At 34.8% G+C, this 22,967-nt stretch overlaps 1 protein-coding gene across 1 annotated transcript in view; it reads left to right on the plus strand.

The window, feature by feature from the left end:
- Positions 1–11,340: 11,340 nt before the first annotated feature.
- ANO8 (Anoctamin-8) overlaps positions 11,341–22,967 on the plus strand; it is a 42,045-nt gene continuing 30,418 nt past the window's right edge. Inside the window, exons 1-4 of the mRNA XM_051213694.1 lie at positions 11,341–11,920; positions 12,739–12,814; positions 15,382–15,640; positions 22,014–22,252. Coding sequence (XP_051069692.1) covers positions 12,790–12,814; positions 15,382–15,640; positions 22,014–22,252 — 523 coding nt within the window. The 5' untranslated portion in view covers positions 11,341–11,920; positions 12,739–12,789. The remainder of the gene's footprint in view (positions 11,921–12,738; positions 12,815–15,381; positions 15,641–22,013; positions 22,253–22,967) is intronic.

A 22,967-nucleotide genomic window follows, 5' to 3' on the forward strand; every position in this document is an offset into this window, starting at 1 on the left:
TCAGCCATATAATAACTATCGACCATGCACTCTAAGACAGATCCACACATCATGGTAGCCTGGTACTTATCCGAGTCACGCATAGAGATTTTCAATTATTATGTTATGACGCTGGCGAGCAGTCACTCTAACATACCTATATCGGTTACTTACGGCTATTGTTTCTCGTGGATGAGCATACGTCACTTACCAGCATTCTTTATTCAACTCTGTACCAGGCAATCATTTACAGTTTTGTACAGTGCTATTCATCCTTTTCATGTATGCTTCCAACTCCCGGCTCAATGTATTTCATTTTTCGTCCTCTTTTCCGCTTCCTTTTCAGGATTCTAAGTTAGCACATGCGTCATGATGTAGTTTGGTGACTTCCGTTATGTATATCTTATCCACTTTCAGCGTCTTTCCCTAATTTCCTCCTCAGCTGCAAACTGGTTTGTTCTCCCCTGTAGTTGATTGTTGCTGATGTTATCTGGTTAGTGGACATTCAGTATCTTGTATAGAAATAATTGTACTTTTTTATGATGTTTGAGGTAGTTTCCCAATTTTCAGCTCCGTACAGTAGAACTGTCTTGATGTTTTTATTAAAGGTTCGCACTTTGACATTGACTGACAGTTGTCTTGATTTCCACATGTTCTTCAACTGTAGGAGTGCTGTTCTTGTTTTGCCAATTTTCGCCTTTATATCTGCATCAGATCCTCCAAGTTCATCGATGATGTTACCCAGATACGTGAAATTTCCCACATCTTCCAGGGCTTCTTCATCAATTGTGATTGGTTCGGTGCTTGCTGTGTTATATACAAGATCTCACTTTTTCCTTTTTTGTATATTGAGATCCATTATTGCAGAGGCTCCCGATATACTATTCGTCTCCACCTACATTTTTTGGTGTGTGTAGGATAGAAGAGCTAGGTCATTACCAAAGTCCGGATCGTCTGGCCACCTCCAAGCCTTCCATTGAATCCCGTACTTCCTGTCAGATTTTGAGGTCGATATGATCCAGCCAACCACTGGAAGAAAGGGAAATGGTGTGAGTAAGCAACCTTGTCTGACATCGGCACTCAATTGAAGTGCATCTGTCAGCGTATAGTGGCATTGAACAATAGCCACACAATCCACAAAGCTGTGAACACGAGACTACTCAGAAAATAGATATTCAACATTTAACGCGGAGAAATACCTAACAATGGAGAAAGTGCGTACAATGAATTGAATAGACTGAGTTGATCGGATGGCATGGCTCGACCATGCAGGCGTGGTCCATCTGAATGTTACCTTATATCTTCTATTCATATTAAATATATTGTTCTTTCTCTAGCCTAACCTTGTTCTACATCATGTATTGGTAATTGATGCGATACAGTGAGTTGGTGTAGTCGATGGTGTGACTTCCACGTAAGATCTTATAGATTAGGCAGTTATATCATGACAAATCTACAATATTAGGATTAGGCCTATTATTAGAGCAGTACTAATATAATAGTAGACCATAGTTCTACATTGGTAAGCCCGACTAGAGAAACGCATCCTATTATTGTTAATCTTATTTCCATTCTAAATTTCTTGATTATTTTGTATTGATGTTAACCCAATATTCTAAAAGTCCTGATTAATGCTCACATGTATTATCGTAATGTTATATTGATTAGTTCTCATGACATACTAGCTCAATCGATAATAAAACTGGTCGTCTATATTAACTAATTAGCTTTGATGGTTTGTTAACAAGCTTTTATAGCATTTACATGCTTCAGCGACATAGACTTGTTTAAGCATCAAGCTCTAGCAAAGATGACCTGTAAATAACGCAAATATACATTGAATAACAATGCAGCAAGGACTAAATAGTTACCTGGATCTAATATTCAGTGTTCCTTTTCTTATCACCTCATCCTGTTTTAAACTATGCACTATCCTGTAATATCTTTTCTTCTAACCACTGCCTGCCTAATTTCAAATTTTCGAGTTCCATTGCCAAACAACAAGGATGACACTTCTCTAAAAACATACGGTGAGTTTCAGCCATAAGTTTTCTGCAATCATAAGGTCATTTTAGATGGCTCGTTCAATGGCGACCACACAATTATCTGGATTCATTCGGTTGTTCTGATCCGAGAGAGTGGCAAAAACGTTAACAGCATCAAGCACCCTGGAATTAATTGCCATACTGCATGTTTTATTCTGGATACTTTTGGATCATTACTACTCCTCACATGGCGTTATATATGTCGTCCACTGAATAATCTAACTTTCAAAAATAACCCAGGCGAGTTCAACTATTTTACTTAATGATTTTTGTACTTAACATGTATATGTTTTCTAGTTGCTTTTGCCATATATTTGTAAGTGTCCACAGACTAAATACATTAACTTCATACGGAATGTTTATAACGCGTCATATTCTTGCCTGAAGTTTCATAAGCAGTCTTAACTTTAAAATGATCTTTCTGATCATGTTCATTATTTTCAAATTGTCATATACGTCAACAACCTGCATGTTAACCTGGCCCATACATACGTTACACTATATCTCCATGTCTTCTAAATTTAGAAATCTGGATCGCCTTTAACATTTATCAATAAACCCAAAATAGTCGTTGTTGCCAATCGTATTTGGGTTTATGGATTAGTTTATCATATTAGCAGCCTAAAATGCAAACAAAGTCTAAATAATAAGATTAAAAATTTAGGTACTATCAATGGCACTAGTCAAATAACTAAATCCCCAGGTAGCTGTTGGCTAAACAAACGTTTAAAATCAAAACTCCGTAGCCTACTAGGATTAACACTAAACGAATATTTCTGAATTGAAATTTATAATTAAATTAGGCGTCTCGGATTCTTTAACGTTATAAATTTCTGATAATTTCCAATCACCTAAAGCAACAATACCTATTTTTCCACTGACTAATCCTCATTCAACACTATAACTAGTTAAACATAGTAGTTTCAGGATATCGTCATAAAGCATTGTCATGACTTGACAATCACGTAATATGATTGATAAAATTAATGGAACTATTAACAAAATCGGTCAGCAAATTGACTTATAATTATCACTAGTGTTGTTTTTCTTTTATCTTCATTCACTACAGATGATTACAGTATGTTTCTTTATCAGTTGCTCATTCAGTAAATATCTCAAAACCTTGTCAGTCTAATTGATGGTTTAGCGACACAATCATGCATGCAAATAATCAGTATAAGCAGTCGAGCAAATCTCCTGCAAACTGAAAACATCAATGTCGAATTTACCTCAACACTGACTAAGGTTCAAGCCATTATCATAGACATAAGTTGGGAGTGTACTCCCCCTGGTTACAACTTATGTTCTCTCTGATAATCACATGAGCATCACTCACTATTAATCATCTTGTAAAAACTTATTTAGCTAAATACATCTTGCAGTACCACATCACTTCGTAATATGACACAGGCCTAACTGATTTTAATAACTTATAACCACTATATCTCAATTGAATCGTATTCCGCCTTATGATAAACTGCATACTTGCAACTAACTTGTATGCCCAATCAGCCAGCAAGTATAAATATAAATAAATAGTCTGCCGCAGATCAGAACATTGAGTCCAGAGCATGTCTCTTACGAATACACTCATGTTTAACGATTTGTTCTTAGCTATCTGTCTAAAATCCATATAATTATCACTCATGTATTTAAATTTTATTTTGATGAACATTCATGTGTATTAGTAGTATTATTAAATTCTATCACGGTCAAGTAAAAATGAGGTTGAGAAAATCTCCCCGTAACTAAATAAACCGTATCAAACTAACTGGAACACTAGTTGGAATTCTTCTCCACGGTATACTTTTGTTCCTTCAGTTAGCCTACTAATACAGATGCATTTGGAATTCAATTCATATGGACAACTTACCGGCATAATCGTTATTTGATTTCATAATTTAAACCAAAACTAATACCAATATTAACATTTCTACAATATTCATTACTTTAATATTTCTAAACACAAAATACTTACTACCTATACGTTAAGTTATTAACCAACGGCTGTTAGCACGCATCGTTTTATTATTATTATTATTGTTATGCCATTCTTTATAGTTCAAATAATCTTCACCCAAATTCTCATGTCAAGCGTTTTAAGCATGAAGGCAGATATTTTAAAATTATTATATGTATTTCCCGACCAGATGCTGCCGCCTTCTTTTGATTTATCTTTCAGCTTACCAATACCCGGAGGATTCTTATTATCCTTGGTAACCTCCGGCGCGCGACGGTCCCATCCAATTTGGTATCGAACCAACATCACGTTGATTCTGGTGGGAGAGTAGTGTAGTGGCATTGGACAATAGCCACACAATCCACAAAGCTGTGAACACGAGACTACTCAGAAAATAGATATTCAACATTTAACGCGGAGAAATACCTAACAATGGAGAAAGTGCGTACAATGAATTGAATAGACTGAGTTGATCGGATGGCATGGCTCGACCATGCAGGCGTGGTCCATCTGAATGTTACCTTATATCTTCTATTCATATTAAATATATTGTTCTTTCTCTAGCCTAACCTTGTTCTACATCATGTATTGGTAATTGATGCGATACAGTGAGTTGGTGTAGTCGATGGTGTGACTTCCACGTAAGATCTTATAGATTAGGCAGTTATATCATGACAAATCTACAATATTAGGATTAGGCCTATTATTAGAGCAGTACTAATATAATAGTAGACCATAGTTCTACATTGGTAAGCCCGACTAGAGAAACGCATCCTATTATTGTTAATCTTATTTCCATTCTAAATTTCTTGATTATTTTGTATTGATGTTAACCCAATATTCTAAAAGTCCTGATTAATGCTCACATGTATTATCGTAATGTTATATTGATTAGTTCTCATGACATACTAGCTCAATCGATAATAAAACTGGTCGTCTATATTAACTAATTAGCTTTGATGGTTTGTTAACAAGCTTTTATAGCATTTACATGCTTCAGCGACATAGACTTGTTTAAGCATCAAGCTCTAGCAAAGATGACCTGTAAATAACGCAAATATACATTGAATAACAATGCAGCAAGGACTAAATAGTTACCTGGATCTAATATTCAGTGTTCCTTTTCTTATCACCTCATCCTGTTTTAAACTATGCACTATCCTGTAATATCTTTTCTTCTAACCACTGCCTGCCTAATTTCAAATTTTCGAGTTCCATTGCCAAACAACAAGGATGACACTTCTCTAAAAACATACGGTGAGTTTCAGCCATAAGTTTTCTGCAATCATAAGGTCATTTTAGATGGCTCGTTCAATGGCGACCACACAATTATCTGGATTCATTCGGTTGTTCTGATCCGAGAGAGTGGCAAAAACGTTAACAGCATCAAGCACCCTGGAATTAATTGCCATACTGCATGTTTTATTCTGGATACTTTTGGATCATTACTACTCCTCACATGGCGTTATATATGTCGTCCACTGAATAATCTAATTTTCAAAAATAACCCAGGCGAGTTCAACTATTTTACTTAATGATTTTTTGTACTTAACATGTATATGTTTTCTAGTTGCTTTTGCCATATATTTGTAAGTGTCCACAGACTAAATACATTAACTTCATACGGAATGTTGGTGTAGTCGATGGTGTGACTTCCACGTAAGATCTTATAGATTAGGCAGTTATATCATGACAAATCTACAATATTGGGATTAGGCCTATTATTAGAGCAGTACTAATATAATAGTAGACCATAGTTCTACAAGCTGTCCTTCAAGCACGATTTCGCATTGCGGTCCGTCGTATGTTTCCCCCAAGTTTTTGACGACGTTGTCAGCTACTCACTCCATGTTGCTGAAGAAGGTTCCACAAGGTTGTTCGCACTGTCAAACGCCTTCTCATAGTCAGGGAAGTTAATAGATTGTGACAATATCCATCTAATCGATTGTTCGACAATAACTCGTAGTGTTACGTTTAGGGTCTCTACACGACCGATCCTTAAGGAATCCAGCCTTTTGACCTCAAAATTGGGAATCCACTGAATCTTTCATCTCGTTCAGCAACACTGTTGAAAAAGTCTCCTGGTACCGATAGTAGTGTAATTCCTCTGTAGTTTTCGCATTGACTCAGATCTTCTTTGTTCGGCATTTTGATAAGGTATCCTTATTTACAGTCTGTCGGTGGCACATGTACTTCATGTTTGGAGTTAGTTCTATGTTTGACTTCGGTGCTTCAGCTAAAGTTTTTTCAGGTCAAACTGCTTTTCCATTCTTCATTTTTCTGATGTTGTTTGCGGAATAAAGATTGGATTTAAGCGCATGTTGGTTGTGTTCATAACTAAGCAACCAAGTTGTTGCCCAAACGCCCACCACGTCAAACATGTCTTAGACTATTCCTGTTGCATGTAACATGCCAAATGAGGAGCATTATTATCATATTATATAAGTGTGACTTATGGTTTTTATTCATTTCGATAAGACACGCAATACTGATTGATATGTTTGTGCGTTCCACTTAATGGCTATAATTCTTTTAACTATTGTACCAATCAAATTTTTATTTTGGCGTTTAGAAACAGGTAAGGTTTAAAGCCTAGTTGTTCTTGTTCTAACTATAGCTTACACATAAACAATGGGCCGCCAGTACGTGGATTATCGTGAAAAAGATCCTACATGGATAGCTAGTCGGATCGTGCAAAACAAAGTTTACAACGTGTCAGATGACTCAGATATTTGTATGCATCGTGCTAACCGATTGAAATCAACTTTGATAGCCAGCGATCGAAATCGATACAGAATGCTTATTGACGTCTTGTTGGACGCTTTTGCAATCAAAACGCCCGGAATAGACAGGTCATTTTCTGTGCAAGCCAAGGGTGATCCACTTCTTTCTCTCCCATAAGATGGAAAAGTCGAAAGTACAAGCCAGTCACGCGGCTGAATTTTGACCCTAGCACAAGATACTAGGAATCTGCTAAAGGAGAGGTGTTGGCGGAATATAGATTTGAATAAAGCACGTTCGTGCAGGATTATGTTGGGGCATGTTTACTGTCCATTTCCTAGCCAATAAGCGCTAATAGATGCTGGTGGAAGGTTCTAGAATACTCTGACGTTTGTCTTGCTGTGTTTCCTACTTCCATTCACCCTTGTCATATGGAATATGATTTCGATCCTGTTCAACTGTGTTCTGATTTCGGAACTTGTCGAATGAATTGGTGTCCAGGAATCCTAAGCAATATTAGAAGCTGAGTTGTGATAAAGATAAATTATTGCGTGTCCATCCTGATTTCTTCGATCGTTACGGAGTGACGTCTATAGGAAGGTCTGCACGTGCTGCTATTATGTACGGTATGTTCAGTGGTGTTGATCTATTCAGGAGTTCTTCAAAGTGTTTTGCTCACCTGTCCCTCTGTTCTTGGATCTCAGTGACGGTTTTGCCTTCTTCATATTTTACTGATCTATCTGATTTGACACATTTCCCTACCAGTTTCTTCGTTTTTTTATATGATTGTCTCATGTTTATTTCTCCTTCGGCTGGGTCTTTCACGTACTTCTACTTGTCAGCTCTAATTCTCGTCTTTACTTGCACGTTTATTTCTGTGTATTCGTGTGGTGTTTGAATGAAATAACGATTCCACTGTACTTGTTGATTGATCGATTTTGAATTCTAAATACAATACATTCATTTGTGCTCATCTAGTACTTCTTGATTCAATTGCGTTATTTCGGGGATTCTTAGTTCATACTATAATGCAAATAATTCGAAACGCTATATTGGCGTCGCGATGGAGCCTGTGATGGAAAAGTGAGATATTCATTCAACTTCTGAAGCTTTTGATGATTTCTTTGAAAGGTTCGAAATATGGGCTATGACCAAGGAAGATGATGAGGATGTTAATATTGTAGCACATTTCCTCATATTCATCGGAATAGCACATAGCTTATTAAAAACTCTGGCTTTACCGGAATAGCCCATTTTGCTTCCTTATACAGCTCTCAAGGATCTACTGCTAGACTATATTCAGCATACAAATTTCGAATGTCGTAAAGGAGGAAGGTTTGGTAAAGTGATTCATGAGGATATAAAAACTTCCACTGTATTACGTCATCCCAACCCAGTGTATACTCAAAGTTATGCAGATAATTCATTGAGGAGTTGCGATGCAGTTCGTGAAGATGGGCACACGTTTGGTCAATGTTTGTCCAGTGGTAGGTTCCACTCTTTTAATTCATGTAAATTTCGTAATTCTATGTGCTATGAATATGGTGATATTGGATATATTCAGTCAGTTTGTAATACTACTGTTCATCTTGCTGCAACGACTATTAAGTCTTGTAATTCTGGATCTATTAAGTCTAGTATTCCTAACGATCATCTATCTTTATCGCCAGTTTCAAAAGACAGTGTAGAGTCATATGGTAGTTCAGAGTTAAATGGAATTCAGAATTCTTGCGAGACAACAGTTCTCAATCAACCAACTTATCAGATTTTTCATGTTATTGCACCAGATGTGGTTTTTCCTAATGGTTCACTTATTTCTGACGAAATTCCTTGCAAATCTGAGGAAAATATGCTGAGTGAACATAATTATGATCGAAAACTTGATGTAGTTTTGATGGGTGCTAATTTTTCTAACGATCCTATGCTCTGCAATGACATTCCTAATAAATTTGAGGAAACTATTTCAGAAGAATCAAATCTTGATGCCATATCAATTATTATTTGTCCTCATAATGCATTTGTTTCTTGTGGGAAACTTGTTTAGTGTGAAGCACAAGTACTAAATGAGCTCGATTTTGATTACAATTCAGAGGGTTTCATATCAACTGCTGTTTATCCTTATCACAAAAACAATTCTAATGTTTACTCTATCCAATGTGAAAAATATGTTCTAAATGAAGCCACATAATTCATAAATCGTAATTATTAAGATTCGATATTATTTCATGGGGGAGGATAGTCTAAGTCTATGGTTCAAATTCTAGGTAGCAGCGGTTTCAGTACACAACCGACATGTTGATTACACAATCCCAGGAAGCAGGTGAGTCTGTTCCGATTTCACTTGTTAATTCCAGTACTAATGAGCACATTCTAGATACTACAGAGTTTTTATCCAATACACTGTCGGACAGACACAGGATGAACTTAAGAAGACGTACAATGGACTACAATTACTTATACTCTAATTTAAGCTGGGGCGGATTAGGTGTTTGAATGAACTGATGATACCTTTGTACTTGTTGGATGCTTGGTTTCGAATTCTAAATACAGTACATTCGTTTGTGCTTATCTTGTACTTCTTGATTCAGTTACATTATTTCTGGGACCCCTAGTTCGTACTGTAATTCAAATAATTCGGAACATTATAATTCGGGATTCGTGAGCAATTTAGTACTGACAGCTACGATCAGTCTCAAAATACACACAATAAAACAAAAACAGCACATACTACGGCAGTTCGAAGGGCTGGTCATAAGAAAGAACAAACAAAGGTATTTTCTACATATTCGCCCAGTAGTGTTCACTAATTGATTCTACATATGGTTCTTTGAAAATTTTGTAGGTAGCATATTCCGTTAGATTTTGAACAATAAACTTAAATTACTTTATCAAGAAGATATTTTTCATTCCGCTTAAAAAAACCTAACCAGATGCTTTTGAAGCGAATGTATGTAAAACTATACAAGTGTGGGTGTTGAGACACACAAAATAATACTTCTTATGCCTGCTTCTGATAAACAACTCGTCTGTCCACTAACTGAGATATCAAGGAAATTAAATTTGCCGTCACACTCGTATACATCAATGAAATTGATTGCCTAGTGCACACCGTAAAACTGACTTGGGAGTTATTTACTGAGGCTCTGATCGACAATGATGAAAGTGTCATCGATGTGACAACAATGTGACGAGTAACCGATGATCATTAGAAATAAATCTGTCAAGTATGATATCACTTATGTGAATAGACTTTAGGTGGATTCAGGATTTACTCGCGTTATTGCCGATTGTTATCTATTGCTTTCTGAACTAAATGTAGGTGTATTGTGTTCACTTGCTGAGTCGTCGATTTACTGTTTCTTATGTTCTATTTTCCAGCCTTCACACACTATTTTACGTGCCCCCACAGTACATAAAGCAACTTTGTGTCCATCACGAACCTCTAAAGAGTGATATCGGACCTTGTAATAAGTTAAAGGTGACATTTCATCTTCATAGTGCTACAAGAATAAGAACAAAGTCACTTGGCATTTTATCATCATTCTTTAAAGCCGAGGTGGTCATTAGGTCGCTAACTTCGCCTTAGTAACGAATGGTTTTGACCCCTGTTTTTCAATTCAAAATAAGGATAAGCAACACTGCAGAAGCATACCATATATTGGTTGGAATCTCCATTGGATTAAATCTCCATATGAGATCCTATCATACATGAATTGCGTAGCTCCTCGTCTCTCTTGGACTAAGTCATCACACACTCTAATGTCGTTTGTCAAATGACTTTCCTACAACCTCTAGGGAGAAGCGATCATACAGTTATCTTATTCAAATTCATGGCTGAGATGGATAGTCAATAAGTTGTGCCGGCTCATCCGAACATATGGAAGGCAGGTACGTAGGAGATAAACTCTGTAGCATCGGCTGAAAACTGGGAAATCAACTCAGGGGCATCAGTACAAGAGGCATGCACTCATTTCAAGCAGTTATACAACCAGGTCACTAAACCATATATAGCCTGGACAGTTCCAAAAAAGAAGAAGAAGCACGGCCATCCCCGGATAGTCCAGGATATTCAACATTTACAAAGACAAAAGAAGAAATGTTTGAACGTTGCCATCAGCCTTGGCACAGCAAGTACGATGGGATGGTACAGGATGTTAAGGAACAAGCGTTTAATTAATATCCGGGAAGTACAGAGAAAATATGAAATTCAGTTGGCACAATCTTCAATGAAGCAGCTTAAGAGACTATCCTAGCACAAATTACTGAACAAGGACGCATCATTGGATTACCGACCTAATCGCGGAAGGGATTGGACCTTAAATGAGGCAATGGCGAACTATTTTGAGACAGTTTTCACTCAGGAGCTCCTTCTGGACGAAGCACTAGAACCAAATACAAAGTTAACGAACCGTCTGATCACAACAGACTTAAATCAAGACGATGTACTTAAGCCCCTTAGTGTTTTAGGCAAGAAAAGTCAACAGGATCAGATGAACTACATCTCCTAATCCTGAAACAAATTACACAATACATTGAAAATCTAATAAATATGATAGTCAATATGTCACTCGTTCAAGTTGTGTACCCACCTACTGGAAGGATGTAGTCGTTACTCCAGTACATATAACAGGATCAAGACAACTTCCATTAAACTACAAACCTGTCAGCCTTACCAGTGTTGTAATTAAGATACTGAAAAGAATAGTCAAGAAGACCATAATGACATTCGTGGAAAACAATAACTTACTAAACAACAAGCACCACGGTTTCAGAAAACATTTATCCTGTACGACAAACCTTCTTATATCAGGAGGGAAATGGACAGAAGCTCTGGATAATAGATCATTAGTGAGTGCTGCCTACACAGGTTTCAGCGAAGCATTTGTTAAGGCGCCGAAAAATAGATTACTCTTGAAGCTGGAAAATCCGGGAATTGTTGAACTTTTCTTAAGACTAAGGAATTCTTGGTGAGTAAGAATAGATCCCAAATGCTTATCCTGGAAACCAATACTTAGTGGATTACCTCAAGATTTTGTACAGGTCATGTATTTTTTATATTGTAGGTAAACGAACTCCCAAGTATAGTTGAGTCCTCAACGTTACTACACGCTGACGATGTAAAAGTTTTAAAGTTTGTATTAGCTACGTTACAAAACTTTGTTCCGAAATCGACCTTAGCAGTTTTTCAAATAATGTGGTGACTTTGTAGCAGTTGGTATGGTTTTATGTGCATATATTTGATTATACTTGGTATTCATTGAGAGATTCACATCATTATTCTTATAAGGCGTATTCGTCGTTCATTTGATCAGCATTTTCAAAAGGTGTATGGTTTCATTCGATTACACGATAGTTTTATTAGTCTACTCTCAACCACATTAAACATGTCTTTACAGAATTGTCAGGAGGTTCGAAATACAAAGTATGCTAAAGTCCACTTGTAGGTAATTAAGTTATGGTGGTTTTTTCTGCATGCAGTGCTACGGATGTTGTCGTTTCATCACCAAATACGAAAGATGTTTTGTTATGCCAATTTAACGAATAACTTTAGTCCATACGTGGTATCCTCAGCTGATCATAAACGTTTAACACCCTAAGGTCATGTATTAAGCTGCGAATCACAATTTCCTTGGAGATAGTTATGAAGAAGTGTATCTCAGTGGCTAGCGCTAGCCAACTAGTTTATTTCAGCTCTGACATATAAATAAATACATAGCAGATTGTCCGACACTTTTGTATTTCGTTAATCACTTTCGTGGTAGTCTGTCGTATGATAATTTAAACCATTGCATGACTATACAGACTGACTTATTTTCACTCAGGCGTATGAGATGATTTCTATTTTTGGATTTGCGTACTTGTCGTAGAGATAAGGCTTATTAGTAAATCGCTCTTGCAATTTTCTTGTTTACACATTGAAATCTTACTCAATATACCGAAATTGTTTGTCATCTAATTGTCTATGAGTCTAAATTTTTTATTGCGACTGGTGCTACTTTATTTTCTTTCTGTATTTCTCAATCTGTTACTCAGAGTGACGACAAACCGTTTAATATGCTGCATTTTAAGGTGAATATCTGAGAAATGACAATTCTCGATGAGTGTCACAGTAAGTTTATTACCTAATATTGTGACATATTTCGAATAACCTTGTTTGGAATCGTAATGAAATTGTTATGCCCTATGGCCGACTGTTAATCAAAGACCATCACAAGTAACCAGTATGCGACAAGGACGAGCAGACTGTTACTCTGCGCTTGACGGCTGGCCCAATACTAACCAGCCTCGAACAAAGAGGTCGGCCAGTTACAACGTAGGACTAGGCACATACATGCATCGGCCCAAGTTGCCACACCTCATTAGCATAGGAAGACGAACACCGGAACGAAGAGGAGAAACACAAGACCAATGATCACCAGTCCGAGATCGTTCTTATGTAACATCGGTTGCTATGTTAATCCCACATAACTTATTTTAGCCTACGGACAGGCCAATTTATTCATTCTTCTTAAGTCACATTTTGACCTTGTCAATTATTCGCTTATCAACCTTGACTGTTTTTATATGAGCGTGTGTGTGTGCACATCTTATCCTACTCATGCCTTTAGCTTATTTTTACCTGACTATAAATATCGATTAACGCTTGATTAAATTATATTCGCTCACATGCCTTCTTCACTGTCCGTTATTCCGATTTGCTTCGCTTTCCGATCAACGATTGTACGAAATATACCTATTCAAAAATCCATTCTCGTATTTGACTTGTTTAATTCCGTTCTTAGCCAACGTGAGTTAAGTCGATGATTATATACGAGGATTGGCGATATGTATATTTCAATGAAAATCAGCAAACAATCCAACTGGTGTTAGATTAAGGGCCCCTAAAATGAATCACGTTGGGCTAGCCATCATCTTCATTATCTTTTGACCCTTAACCCCGCTTATCTATCTTTAAGGGTATCAGTGAGAGCATAAGGAAAAAAATTGAGTAATTTTCACAATGTGTCTTTGCCCTCCTGGGTGCTTATTACCTCACTTTATCACGGTCTTAACTGGAATTCAGTCCCATTTTTTCATTCAAAACTAATCCTATACCTATATTTAGGAGATTACGATGAATCACTGATGAATCTTCAGATGCACGGATGTTAAATCATTCTGGTTATTCTTATTGTCTATGTGACGTCAGATGAAGAAATATGGAACTTTTCAAACACGTCGACTAATGATGCAAGAATGTTTTGGATTCATTTGCTTTCCATCACTAGTCTTATCAGAATTAAAGTAGTCGGGCGCATTGACAACTCATATGTTATGTACCCAACTGCCTTGATGAACTGATAACTGGTAAAATCTCGTCACACACAAAGCCAACTCGCTTGATATTTGCTAATATAAGCCATTGCTGACTCAGACAATATATCTTTCAACCGATAGAAGTCAAGGTATATTGGATAACACTTCAGCTTGTATAGCTTTGTGAATATAGATGTTGGGTTCGAAAGGTATAAAACATGCATAGGTCGCTTGTGTTCGGCCATAGGTCTTTTCAAAGGATTGTTTGCGTATTACCGGACCACCGAATGTCTTCTTTCTTCATAACAATTGGTATTGTTATCCATCCTCCTTCCATTTCGTCTAACTACCCTCTCCATATGCTGATTTAAGACATCCATACTTGACTGAATCAATTTAGCTACGGGTATTCAATTGTTTACGATGGACTTAATGACGCCCGAAGCACTTTGCTCGCTCATTTCGTACTGAGACAATAAATATATCATACTATTTTTATGCTAATAAATAATCAGCGGTTCTTATCCCTCTACCTTCTTACTTTAATATCTGCTTTTCTTGTCTAAATTCTAACCTTTTATTTCATCTAGGTCATCTCAATATAAATCCCAAGGTATAACCCTTCATCTGTGGTTCCCACACTTTGTTCTTCCTAGATCATCCTCTTCACAATGCAACCTTTCAAAACTATGTGTTATAAATCCATTACGTTTGTCGCCAAATTTTTTTGAACATAAACAGAAGCATGAAGCTTCGGAAATATATGCAGCTGCACTAATTATCAATAGTTCTCCGAATCTAAAAATTTCCTTTATTTTCATTCGCCTATTTTTGTGATCATGCATACAACTTCTCATTCCATAGATATAACTTTAATTTTTTGTGACTAACTGTCGTATCTTGTTCTTCACATTGGTACTTTTTAATTGAAATGTTATTTGAATGTATTAAAAATTCAGACAACTAGCATCAAAATAAAAGGTTATATGAAAAACAGAAAGAAATATGTGGAAGATAGACCATGTGCTAGTCAAGTTGATCCTTTAAAATAAACCTCTTGATACTGTCGGTCAGTAGTTTAAAGACTAGAGTGCTCGGATTGAAACGTTAAGTTCCTGATTTTCATCAATAATGTATGTCTCCAAGTATTATTTGAATACTCGCCTTATCTTTCAAATTTTGTAGTAGATGTTTGACTGCGTTTAAACGATAAGGAAAATTGCCTTTCGAATGATATCCATTCTATTTATTAACCTTTGGATCAAAGTTCCTTGGTTCACATATAAATAACTCTTCCAATAACTCTTTATTTATGTCTCGTTTCTTCTAATCAACCCTACATTTTGACGGGTGATTTTCTTTTTACCTTTTACATTATAGAGAAGTTAGCTGATTTACAAAAACAAGTAACTCAAACAAGCAAAAATGTTATAAATCGTACACAAAAGTGGCGACGTCTGTCAACTGTACCATCTACAGATTGTGATGTTGTAGTAATATTTAAAACAGAACTTTCCGAAGAGATTGTTGACTGGCTGATAAAAATTATTAATAACCGTGTACCTCAACTGGTCATACATAAACAGTTTCATCGCACATCAAGGCAGTATGCGCTTTATTTAACTGCTTCATATAGGGGGTAAGTTGGATTTATTTTTTAGGTACCTCGTATAGTTAATATCTAGGTGTAAAATTTATGTCCATATATTGATAATTCCCTTATATGACTCTGTCGTCTTGGTAACACTATTTTTCCATTGAAGTTGATCTAATTATATGTATAATCACTCGCAAAACTTAATATTAGGCTTAATGTTTGGTTTTAAATCAAATACTTACTTTCATCAAGACAGGTGACGAATTTCATGAATAAAGTCTACTGGAGTTCACCTAGTTCATTTCATGTGATCCGTTCGCTTTTATCTATCGTACCTAACTCATTACAGTTATGCTTCATTTTATTTTTATGGGGACATATATGAATTCAAGTACAGACTTATAGTTATTATTTAATAAATGTTTTCGTGAGTCAGTATTAATTAGCTTGTAGCTTAAAGTGAATACAATCATTTTAATCCAATTTTTCAAAAATATTAAATAAAGTTTTTGCCTGAATTTAAAACATAAAAACAATAATTCTCATCACTAATGCCGTTTTAATAAATTGTTTTTAATATACATAAGATAACAAGTTGGTCTGTGCAATTTGATTTATAAGACATCAATGAATATAAATTGGTAATTGATCATTAATGCTTTCAAAATATTTCCTTGCTTTTGTAGAATTAAAAATTAAATTATCTTGATCTAATGTGATTAATATAAACTGATTGGGGAGATGGCGTTTCGGCATCAGCTAAGTTAATTGGACTATATCACTGTTTAGACTTGATGTGTTATATTTCATTGTAGTCAATACAAAACAGAAGGCTGATCCATGAAATGGTGTTATTTATTGACTTGAGTTTAGTTTGGAGATTCGAACCTTCTCATATTTTGTAAAATGGCGGAAATCAATATTTTTTGAATCGGAAGAGATGTATATTTAAATTTGATACTAGTAGCAGTGAATGTATAGTTTTTTGTTCTTCTTCCAACATCGATCACCAATTCACTCTAGTTACACTTTTTCCATATTCCGTTACCTTTTGTTTAGTTACTTTGTATAACTCTTACTGAATTCTTTTCCTTGCACTGTTCTGACTCTTTGGGGAACTTTAAACAATACACTATTATTCTGGAGTTCAACGTTTTTACAAATTTTCAGTTAGTGATAAATATGCTGGACAAAATATATCGGTTAATAAAGCACCAGAAAGATTGATAGTTTTGTTTAGTTAGTGGCTATTTGGACTCAGTAGCTAAGTGAATAACGCGATGGTGTTTGAAGCAAATGGTACTGGGTTCGAATCTCTGAGTGAACATCAACTCTGGATGCAGGTACATCCAGATGATGAGTACCGAACAGGACGAAACGCGCGTCCTGGGTTCCACTGCTAGCCACCATCTGCCTCTGCTTATAATGCTTGTGATTTGTGGCAATATCGAGGCAATCTGCACAGGATGCACATATGCCAGTAAGAAACTGACCAGTTGCAATCTTAAATATCAATGGGAAGATTCAAACAATCGATGCAAAAATGGATTAAAATAAGTGATTGTTTAACAAACTAACGCAACTTGTAGGGACTATTTTATAGATTCCAACCAAATTACTGAGTGTCGAACACTTTTTCATTTACATAAATGTGATAAAACCACTGTAATACACTTTTGATTATTTTATAGATTATTCAAGAGCGAAAAAAGATTAACAAAACCAATCTCTTGATTGTTTTTGTAAAAACAGTGCAGTATTTTACATAGTTCAAACTTATTCTTACAAAATCTTTGATACTTGGTTAAATTTTCAACAGTATTTTTACATTCTTGTCTATAAAAAAAGCAGAATAATATTTTACTATTACGCAATATTTATAACAAATAGAAATCATCTAGAGCCTAAAAATTCCTTGACTAAATTGTAAATCACTTTTGTTGTTAAACTTGCACCACTTACTATCTTGAGAAATCATAATATGTGAAACAAAAGCTAAACACCGGTTATTAATTAGTAGTCATTCTTCCAAAATATCAGACTACAAATACATATAAGGCTTCAAGCATACACAAATCCTTCGCGCCAAAATTTAGGAAGCAGATCTAACTATTCATTTATTATGTACACATATTTTATGATCAAGTACATTCGGATATTAATCCACAAGTGTACTTAACTCTTTCAAACAAGAAAGATGATTTTTTCTAATCTTGATTTGTTTTTCTGTTTTACCTCAGTAATTAGTCAACCAATATGTGAATAAATTTGATTCTCGAACTGTTTTAAACCTTAATTACTACTAAATTAGTAAACATGATCATTAAAATGGTTAAATCTCGTGATTACACTAGTTTTCTAAATAAGATTTCTATGGAAGACATAATGATCTTTGTTGTTTTTTTTTTGGTAGATAAAAAGAATTGTTGATGAATAATGATGCAACTAAATAACTGAGTAAATGTTCGTTTATTAGGCTTTAAACTAAACTTTATGTAAGATATGATAATATTACCTAATTAAACGATATTAAGTTCAGTTTGAACTAATAATAAAACTGTTGAGTAGTTCATCAGTGAGTATGCACAATACTTGTTAAACCACTTTTTAACTGTTATTCATATATTTTGCCTGATATAAGATCAATATAGTTGTTTTCCTCACAATGAAATTCATATAAGTAATATGGATTGATAGTAATATGTAAATGAGAAGTCAATATTATTGTTCAGAGTACATCAAGACATTTTGACTATCAAGATCAAAGTGAATTCACTGTTTTCAAAATGAGCAAAAACTAAGAAATGCATCTCATAAGAATTTGTATGTTAATTAATTACATAACTATCCAAATGATCTATATTCAACAAAAATTTATTGATACATAAATAAAAGTCTTGAATTCTTGTTTCACCTTTGGTTTATCTGTTATTTTGTCATCTATGCTTATTATCGTAATCTCAAGGATTCCTTATACGAATGAATTTTTCTAAAAATAGTGTTTATTTCCATTCCAACTAAATAGTTAAGTATGTAAAAATGGTCCAACTTATCATTTGAAATGAAAATAGTTTAAAGCAGGAAATAATCTGTTTGGCAATATAATTGATACAATCTGTAAAACCAATTTTACAGTTATTCAATGTATATAGTAGTTTGTTAAAATTTTTAGCAGTACTGTGTCATGAAGTGTGACAAAGTAATCAGTATTAATAAGGTGTTCAAAAATTGAGCCATTGACTAACTTGTATTCTTTTACCGACAGAGTAATGATTAGATATGTGTTTAGAAAACACTTCACTCGTGCATTTGATGTAATCTCTTCCACAAATCTGTGGTTAGACATTTGTGTGGCTCAAAACAGGAGTTCATCTTCTACATATTAATCATAGGCCAATTGAAAATAAAATATGAAGCTCAGCATGATTTAATGCTTTCTTTTAAAGATTTCGGAAATCTGTTTCTCAAGGTCTCTTATATAATATCGGATTAAAAACTAATGTTCATGGAAAGAATCTTATACTGACTGTACGAGATCTTTCATGTTGTTGTTCTTAACTTCAATTTCCTGTCAATAAGACTAAGGGATAGCTATTTTCAATGCGGATTTGCCGGAGTTTATTCACACTACTTATCAGTTTGTTTTGTATGATTTAGAAATGCACTCATTTACCTGAAAAAGTTCTGTTTTATGGTTAAAAATATAATAGCGAGTCAGTTATTAAATGAATTCTATTGTAGTGGCTCTACTGCATGAATATTTGGGAAGCGCACTTTCACATGCATTAAGCTTGGAATATGTCCGGAACTACATTGAAAGTTTCAAAATCAAATCATCTTGCTCAGAGAATACAGTACTGCATTCATCTGAGCTTCAAGTCTTCTCTATCATTTTATTTATATCCATGTTGATATACTTCTGATTATTGATATAAACTATACATTGTTAAATTATTTGCTTTATATAGTTCAGTTTTACATTCTTGTTTCTAAAAAAAAGTAAAGATTAGTGATACAATCAAGTTGTATAAATAGAGTATGTGTATTTAGGTTAATATTTTTCTAATTGTCTATATTATTTAGTTAATACATTCTTCGACTTATTTTTTATTAATTGACCATAAACTGTATTCAATTGCTTTGAATTCTTCATATTGCATATGTAAGTACAATAAACACGTAACTAATGGTTACATTATTGAGTTGTAGAATAAATATTGAATGTATTGTTCACATGATATGCACCACTGTCACCTGAGCAACACAAGATTTTAATAAATCCAGTCTTTCTAACAGTTTAGGGTTATTATTATTATTAGTAGTATTTACTTTCAAACTAATAATTGTCTTAAAATTATTCTAAGATTAATTACTATTTTAATGAGAATGTAGTGTTTGAAGTTTTGCTAATTCAATTGTTCATGTGTAAAATGTAAGAATATTTTCAAACTATTAGAATTGTGCTTAGTGTGGGTATATCACCTGGAAGAAATAACGAATACTCTGTTAGTGGTACTGATTTTCAAAGTTATGCGCCTTATGTTTCATTGATTTAGAAAATTTGATATAAAAGAATAGACATTTACAAATACGAAAGGTTAAGCTCTCCTAAATGTTTCTCTTATATAGAAAAAACGTCATTTAAGAACATGTAACACTCAAACTTGAAAAAGAAGTAATAAAACCTTTCAGCATGAAAGCTTTAGTGCAGCGAAATCTGAAAAACTTCAATAAGTCTAAACCTCCCTTAAATATGATGTGGTTATTTTCGAGATTATAGTACAGTGAAGGAGAACACAGGTGAGGACAACCGACTTGTGTTTACCACAAAATTACAGAGTTACTTGGTAAGATAGAAAAACCATATAGTAAATCGTTAATTTGCAAAATATTAATCCATCAAACCAGACTGTTCCTGTTGCAAACATCAATCCATTGTCTCGCATTTCACTGTTCATGCCCTCTTTCTTACAAATTGCATTGTGTTGTCGCTCTTCCTTTCTTGATCTTCTCCCATATTCTGCTGCCAGATATTACGCTTTTAACTCGCGTCATATACTACTTACATCGATATAAGTAGCACGCACCACAATAGTTTGTAAGACCAAACAATATATGGTAAAACAAGTGATTAACTACGGGCCCCTCAGAAACGTGTTAATGAGAAATAAAGTTGAGGTTCATGCCTGTGTCCAATTCTTTATCTGTAAAAAGCCACATTTTAAATCGATTTTTATGGACTATCCTAACTTTGTGGAGCTAAATTAGTTATTATTAGGAATATATTGTTTAATCACTAAACATTTTAAGACCATCAATACTGCATAGTGTAACAATGCATAAATTCACAAAAAACCAAATAAATTAAAATCCTAACTTTACTTAAATACATCTGTTACCCATCGTGGAGGAGCATAGGTTGCCCATCAGTATTCTCCATCCAACTCTGTTCTGGAAAATCCTTTCCACTTGTTCCAGTTGCTATCCATCATTTTAATGTCTGCTTCCAATTCCCGACGTGTTGTGTTCTTTGACCTTTCTCTTTTCCGTTTCCCTTCAGGATTCTAGGTAAGCGCTTGCTTCCTGATGCAGTTTGATACTTTATGTAATTTATATCCTATCTACCTCCACTGTCTTCCCAATTTCCTCTTCATTTGGAAACTGATTTTTTCTCTCTCTCACAGTAGGCTGTTGCTGATGGTATCCGGCCAGTGGAAATTGAGTATCTTGCGTCGACAACTGTTTAGAAATACCTCTACCATTTTGATGATAGTTGTGGTAGTTCTCCAAGTTTCAGCTCCGTAAAGTACAACTGTCTGTACGTTTGTATTGAAGATTCTTACTTTGATGTTGTTTGAGAGTGGTTTTAAGTTCCATATGTTCTTCAACTGCAGGAATACGACCCTTGCCTCGTCGATTCTCACCTTTGCATCAAATCCTCCTTGTTTATTGATGACGCTGTTCATGTATGTGAAAGTTTCCACCTCTTCCAGAGCTTCACCATTAAGTGTGATTGGGTTGGCGTTCTCTTTGTTGCATTTGAGGATGTTGCTTTTAACCTTGGGTATTTCGAGGTCTACTGTTGTAGAGGCTTCCGCTACAATGGTTGTTTTGACATGCATTTGTTAGTGTGTATTGGATAGAAGGGCTAGGTCATTTACGAAATCTAAATTGTCTAGCTGCATCGAACCTCCAAATGCTGTGGTTAAATTCAAACTTCAATGAGTGAAACAGCTTATCAGTTGAATCATAATTTATTTACACTTATTAATAACGTCTTATCACCGAAAGAAGTACACCATCTTTCCGGATGATTTTATGCACTAACGTATTGTTGTACTAAACTTCATACTACTTTATTTATGAAAAGCTAGTAGTAGTATGTTCTTACAATGTTTATCTTTTGAAAATAAAGTCTACTTACAGGTGCTGAAGAATTAAGAATTAAAAAGTCTCTATTACCTGAACATGGTGGTGGCTTACGTGAATTTTCAGTTGATGAATTCAGTTTATTCGATAATGTAATGGATGAGAAACTTTTTCTGTCAACCAGTGAACGTAGTAATATTGTTCATCATTTTCTGATGAGTTTACGTGCTTGTCGCGAAGATTCCGATGTGTGTTCCATTAAATTTGCTAATGATCAATGTATGAGTAAGTTCCGTGATTTAATTTAAATCAGAAATAGTTTTCTCCAAGGCATATTTTGCTATTATAAATGATTTGTTTTTATGTCAATCTAAAATATCTTATTCAATATTATAAGCAAAGATGGATGGTGGCTAGCAGTGGAAACCCGGACGCATGTTTCGCCCTATTTAGGACTCGTCAGCTGGAGATACCTGCATCTCAGAGTTGATGTTCACTTTGAGACTCGAACCTAGTACCGTTCGCTTCAAACACCATCGCGTTATCCACTTACCTACTAAGTCCTAAAATAACAATGGGAAGATAGAAGAAAAAACAACACCGCAAAAGTGATTATTCATTTGAAAAATTAGTCTGGATTTATTAACTATAAAATCTGACAGGAGATTTTCCAAAGGAATATACTTTGTTCATAAGTTTATGTGCTAAAGATAAATGTTATCAGTGAACATACTGAAGATTTTTGACAGATATTAAGATGAATCACTTTTCATTACTATGTAGCTTATTTTAAGTTAGGTATGTTACCCTAATTCGTTTATTATCCTTTTTTATAAAAAAAAGCGCATCGCAACAAGTTAGAATATTCGTTACCAAAAACTGAATTAAGTGATTCAGAGATTAATATTATTGACTTTAGAGTGTAATATTACTTAGTTTAATTGTAAAACATACTGTTTTTAGACATACTGAATATCCTTATGTTAATGATTTTATCCAG

This window comes from Schistosoma haematobium, chromosome 3 (genome assembly GCF_000699445.3).
Source record: "Schistosoma haematobium chromosome 3, whole genome shotgun sequence".
NCBI classification, from domain to species: Eukaryota; Metazoa; Platyhelminthes; class Trematoda; order Strigeidida; family Schistosomatidae; genus Schistosoma; species Schistosoma haematobium.